A 6,028-nucleotide genomic window follows, 5' to 3' on the forward strand; every position below is an offset into this window, starting at 1 on the left:
CTAGAGACAAGTTAGAGTTACCAATCAGCCTAACATGCACGTTTTTGGTCTGTGGGAGGAAACCGGAGTACTTAAAACCCATGCATGCACGGAGAGAACATGCAAAATCCACCCAGAATGACCCCTGGCTGGGATTTGATCCAGCAACCTTCTTGCTGAGAGGCAGCAGCTCTACCATCTGATCCACCGTGCCTCCCAGTGGTTGTTTCTGTCTCTGTAAAGGTGCCTCCTTTCAGGAAATTTAATACAAATTGAAAACACAACGTGTTCTGATCCTGTTGGTTTTGGAGAAGTTTGAAGGGGAGATGTTTCTTCACGAGTAAAGTTTTAAATCAGGCTCCAAATGCCTAATGAACCCATTAATCCGTCCTCGTTAACCCGTCCCTCCGAATCACGTCGAGCCTCGTCTCTGTGTCAGTCTGCTCCTCTTCCTCTCGTCTCGGCGAAGAGTCTCTGATTCTTGAGGTTGTTTTGTTTTGTTTTTTCCCTGCAGGATGAAAGATGGAGTGGAGCTGAACCGAGACACGGCCGGTTCAAAGTACCGGCTGAAAAAAGACGGGCTGAGACACATTTTGATCATAAATGAAGCCACTAAGGAGGACATGGGGACGTACTACGCTTTCACCAACGGTGGCGACTCGAAGGCAGAGCTGGAGGTCGAAGGTATTCAGCTCCTGTGACCAGACTTAGAGCAAGACAACGTGAAATGTATGCATCTCATACATGTGTGAATGTCCTGAGAGGGTTGGAAAATGATCGTTTCAATCTGCCACAGTGAAAATCAAAGAGCCGCCGAGGCAGCAGCTTAATCAGCTGCTGTTTAAAGTTTATCGACACAGATTTCAGACTGCTTCCAGTTAGAAAACGTAAAGAAAATTCCCTCGGATCAAGTTGACGTTCTGCTTCCTGACAGGCATGAGAAGCAGTAAATTACTCATTACTTATGTCGTAATTAATACGGCTGCGTTAATCCCTTGTATCAGCCGTTCGCAGCGTTCGTCACACTGATTTTATTTTACACCTTCAACGCTGATATCTGGCGCCGGCCGTCAAGCCGTCGGAGCCGCGGCTCGTAATTGATTCCAGCACGAGGAAGTGTCCCCCCCCCCCCCCCACACACACACACACACATTTTAACTGATGAGATTACAGACAACAAGCAAGAATCTAAAATGTTCATCTGAAGACGGTATGTCTAATAATTTACCTCACAAGATGATACAGGAACAACTTGTAGTAATCGCCTGCTGCCAACGTGTCCGTTTATTTAGTTAAATACTCGCCACATTTTTCCTTGTTGGATTTTACTCCAGCTGTCCAAAATAATCTTAGCAAACACAAACATGTGCAGTCTCGTCTATATGGAAATGATTTTTGAATTTTCAGCCTTGCGTCCACACGGAAACGGCGTTTTAGAAAACTCTAAAAGTTTTTTTTTTTTTTTTAACTTGGGTCTACAGTGAGAACATTCGGAAACACCACCCTTGTGTTTTTGTCTGGACAGCCTAAACGCAACCTTTTGAAAACTATGACGTCATAGGCCCACCTCTAACCTGACCTATGACCCAATCATGACATATCAGCTGGTTGTGTTTGAGCTGCAGATGCCGGTTTCTAAACTGCAGCCAAACCTTCACTGAGCAGACCAGGCTGAGAGTAGAGCAAATATAAAAATAAATCCTGTCACACCAAATAATCCAAGACCAGAACAGAGTTATCACTTTAACGAACTGTCCGGGTATGGTCAAATGATTAAGTTGGATCTTAATGTCTCAAAATTTTGTTTCAACTGTTCCCACTTCAGGGCTGTCCACAGTGAGTCCTCCTCCTCCGTCTACTCTGTCCTCTGTCCTCACTCTGTCCTCACTCCAACTCCCTCCATGTCCTCTCTAACTGCATCCATAGATCTCTTTGTCTTTTTCAAGGCAACTGCATTTCTAACATCCTTCTACCAATATACCCACTGTCCCTCATCTGGACATGTCCAAACCACTGTCCCTCCTCTGGACATGTCCAACCATCTTGGTCTGGCCTCTCTAACTTTATCTCCCAGTTGTTCAACCTGTGCTGTACCTCTGATGATCTCATTCCTAATCTTCTCCGTTCTTGTCTCTCCTAAGGAGAACTTCAACATTTTCATTTCTGCCACTTCCAGTTCTGGCTCCTGTCTTTTTGTCCATGACTGTCTCTAAACCAGCTTGTCTCACCACTGTCTTGTAAACCTTTCCTTTGACCTTTGCTGACACCCAGTTGACCCTTAGTACCTGACGTCCTGCATCTTTGTACCCTAACTACCCTCAGGAGGGAGGGCAGTTGGCGTCCAAGTTCAACTTGAAAGAGAAATGTAAAAAAAAACCTTCAGGATTTGCCATGATGGACTTTAATTCTTGTATTCTTGTCCTCCTCCAGATAAGGAGCTGGAGATCCTGCAGAGCATGGCAGACCTGACGGTTAAGGCGGAGGAGCAGGCTGTGTTTAAGTGCGAGGTGTCTGATGAAAACGTTACAGGAAAATGGTTCAAGGACGGTGTGGAAGTCCAGGCCAGCGATCGGATCAAAATATCTCACATTGGAAGGTACGAACGCCCGAGCAGGCACCTGCGAGGGTTGAGGGTTTAGATGTGGAGAAAACTGTCCATCCCTAACGTTTAAACACAGAGTGAACTGTCTGCCAAACAGTTCGGCAAACTATTACTGCGAGGTGGGGGGGTCTTAATCGTTTGACCTATTTTTCACATGGGCTGCAATCTGTGAGGCTCTACCCTCTAAACACACACACGTCTCAAGGACTTGGGCTTTCCCTCACTAATCCCTCCATCAGAGGAGCCTGAACACAAGGCGACCGAGGTCGCTCAAGGTGAAACCTGCTTCTCGTTGCCTCGTGGAGTTTGTTACCGTGGCAACTCGTCCTAACGAGCGCAGCCTCTTTAAAGACATCTGGTTTCATGTCTGCAGGACACACAAGCTGACGATTGACGACGTGAAGCCTTCAGACGCTGGAGATTACACGTTCGTCCCAGACGGTTACGCGTTGACCCTTTCTGCAAAACTGAACTTTCTGGGTGAGGAACAAACCGGCTGTAAATGTGGCGCGTTACGAGTTATGAAAAATAGATTGATGTGCTTCTTTTTCTTGGCAGAGATCAAGATTGAATATGTTCCCATAGAAGGTAAATGTTTTTCTGTTCAGCAGCATGCTGTTCGGCTTTTTGTTGTTGTTTGCCTTAAAAAGAAATTCACTGGAATACAAAAGTACGTGCTTCAAATGTTTCCCGCCTGTTCTGGCTGCTGCCGTCAGTAACTGATGCTTTATTGTTAAGTTCGTTATAATCCTCACGTTGTTGACGCTTGTACCTTTTTTGCAGCAACGACTGAAATAAATCACTGCCTCTCAAACTCAAACCGATTTTAATTATTTGGAAATGACACACCTGTTCATAATCCTGTCATGAAATGTAACTTATCAGTTTGTGTTTTTAGTGATTCAAATAAAACTGCACGAGTGTTTGCACTTTGAACAGGAAAATATACAGTCAGGGTTGTCCAATGGTGAACTGTGGTCCACATCAGAATCAGAATAAGCTTTATTATCATTGTACCGAAGTACAGTGAGATTATGTTCGTACAGTTGTCCGAAAGATGGGCGGAGTGCACGGTGCTGCTGCTCCTAAGAGCGTGGCCTCTTATTCTTGCGATAGACAGCTTTCTCAGTTTATATATATCCCAGGAGAAATTTGATAAATCAACCTGCTTAGAGGCCAAATGTGGAAGTCAGAATCAGATAAGCCACAGTTGTTGATTTTTTAAGACAGACTGTTATTTGTCATCAGCCTTGAGTTCTGCTGGTACTTTTGACCCAAAATGGCCAGAATTGTGAGCATTCCACTGGTCCGTGCTTATACAAGGTTGTTCCCAACATTCTGGCGAGCCCCAAAGCCGCAAGTGGCCTGCGATTCTCACAAATCGCTTCCATCTTACGGTTTAGCTCGTAAATCAGCTGATTTTGAGTGCTCGAAGCACGAGCCAAACCTGCAGACAGGGTCGGCAGCTTTGCCATGTCCGAAACTGCTGCCGCCGTCTTCTTTAATAGCCGATAACATAGGTATCCGCCAGTGTCAAAAAGCAGAAACCCTGCTATCCTGATTCCAATGATGTAAACATCTTCAGCGTCCTCCTGAGACAATACAGAAAGGCACATCACATCCATGACGTATCCTGCCGCGTGTGTCTCAGTGGGGCATGAGGGTTCTCCAGGACCCTGTCGCTTTGTTAAATTTTTTTATCTATTGCGTTGAAAGTCCAGCTGACCAGATCCATGACAGTAGTTTATGTTTCGTAAGATGTGTAAATAGGAGCTCCGATAGACAAGACAGAGCAAAAAAGCAGGAGGAGGACGGGAGAGGGAAGAAAGGCGTCCGTCTTACACGAGAACGAGTGGTGGAAAACAAAAAAGCTGAACCAAAGCAGCCCTAACCTAATTTTTTTTTAAACTTCTCACTTAAAAAGATCCTCCTAAAATTCACATGAATACTGACGGCAACAAGAACACCATCATGGTGGTGGCTGGAAACAAGCTTCGCTTCGACGTGGAGATCACCGGAGAGCCGGCGCCCGAAGTGCGCTGGATGAGAGGAGACCAGGTGAGACCTCGTCTTTCACCTCAAACACTCCTCAGTCCAGATCTGTGGGAGAATCCTGGGAAACTTTGCAGACTGGGGGGGGGGGGGGGGGGGGTCACCTGTTGTGGCAGCAGCAGTCAGAATGTGACACCGTCTGGTTGTCCTTGCGACAGGTGGTCTCTGAGGATGAGGGACGGGTACGCGTGGAGACGGAGAAGACCGTGAGCAGCTTTGTGATAGAGGGGGCGGTGAGAGACGACGAGGGGACCTACACCATCTCTGTGATCAACCCTGCAGGCGAGGACACGGCGGACCTCTTCATCAAAGTCGTGGGTCAGTGGCTTTTTGTTGGTTCTGCTTTCAGTTCTGTCAATTTGCAGACAGTTTACTGTGTGCCTGTTAGCAAAATATCTCACGAACCACTAAACGCCAGCTGACTGAGCTAAAAAAGTACAAAAATGTTTATTTTGCTCAAACAGTTTGACAGATATAGAGCTGAAATTGAATGTGGTAATAGCTGGAAGAGCTTGCACAAGATTGTACTAAGAGTATTTTTCTTATGTCTACGGCAGAAATCCTTCCAGGACTTAATGTTTTACAGAGCTGACTCTTTGAATCCCATCTGCAGGATCCACTCACATCTCTCTCCCATCTTTCCTCACTTTCCATTTTCCAACTGTACCCCGGCTCTCCAGATGTGCCCAACCCTCCTGAGAATGCAAAGTGCACATCAGTTGGCGAGGACTCTGCCACGATCACATGGGACCCTCCATCGTTTGACGGTGGACTTCCTGTTAAAGGTACCGTCGGATCAGGCATCGTGTCACATATTTCCCTCCCAGGAGGAAACAGCTTTTTGCAATCCGCTCAGTTCATTCTGTTACAAAGATGGCCGCCTCCTTCCTGCAGGGTATCTGATGGAGAGGAAGAAGGTCGGCTCGTCCAGGTGGACCAAACTGAACTTTGATGTTTATGAGTCCACCACATATGAGGCGAAGAAGATGATTGAAGGTGTGCTTTATGAGATGAGGGTGTTCGCTGTGAACAGCATTGGCGTCTCTCAGCCCTGCGCAAACTCCAAGCCCTTCATGCCCATCGGTGCGTTGCCACAAGTCGTTAGCGGCACGGTTAATTACCAGAGGCTTTTCACACAGCGCTCATTTTGTTGCAGCTTAACCTGCCGTCCCATCCCATTTATCCCAGGCATTAATGTCATAATTAGCTCTCGTCTCCCTCAGCCCCCACCAGCGAGCCCACTCGCCTCGTGGTGGAAGACGTGACGGACACGACCTGCGCACTCAAGTGGCGACCACCAGACAAAATTGGAGCGGGCGGCATTGATGGCTACATCATCGAGTATTGTAAGGATGGAGGTAAATCTACAACCAAACTGAAAAAATACATATACAT

General features: G+C 46.6%; 1 protein-coding gene across 1 annotated transcript in view; it reads left to right on the plus strand.

Annotated features, from left to right (window-relative positions):
• mybpc2a (myosin binding protein Ca) overlaps positions 1-6,028 on the plus strand; it is a 64,923-nt gene that overhangs the window by 47,340 nt on the left and 11,555 nt on the right. The window contains exons 13-21 of the mRNA XM_037689215.1: positions 494-663; positions 2,410-2,575; positions 2,955-3,061; positions 3,140-3,169; positions 4,506-4,639; positions 4,792-4,951; positions 5,314-5,418; positions 5,528-5,716; positions 5,857-5,991. Coding sequence (XP_037545143.1) covers positions 494-663; positions 2,410-2,575; positions 2,955-3,061; positions 3,140-3,169; positions 4,506-4,639; positions 4,792-4,951; positions 5,314-5,418; positions 5,528-5,716; positions 5,857-5,991 — 1,196 coding nt within the window. The remainder of the gene's footprint in view (positions 1-493; positions 664-2,409; positions 2,576-2,954; positions 3,062-3,139; positions 3,170-4,505; positions 4,640-4,791; positions 4,952-5,313; positions 5,419-5,527; positions 5,717-5,856; positions 5,992-6,028) is intronic.

This window comes from Nematolebias whitei, chromosome 15, assembly GCF_014905685.2.
Source record: "Nematolebias whitei isolate Nwh7 chromosome 15, NemWhi1, whole genome shotgun sequence".
Taxonomy (NCBI): Eukaryota; Metazoa; Chordata; class Actinopteri; order Cyprinodontiformes; family Rivulidae; genus Nematolebias; species Nematolebias whitei.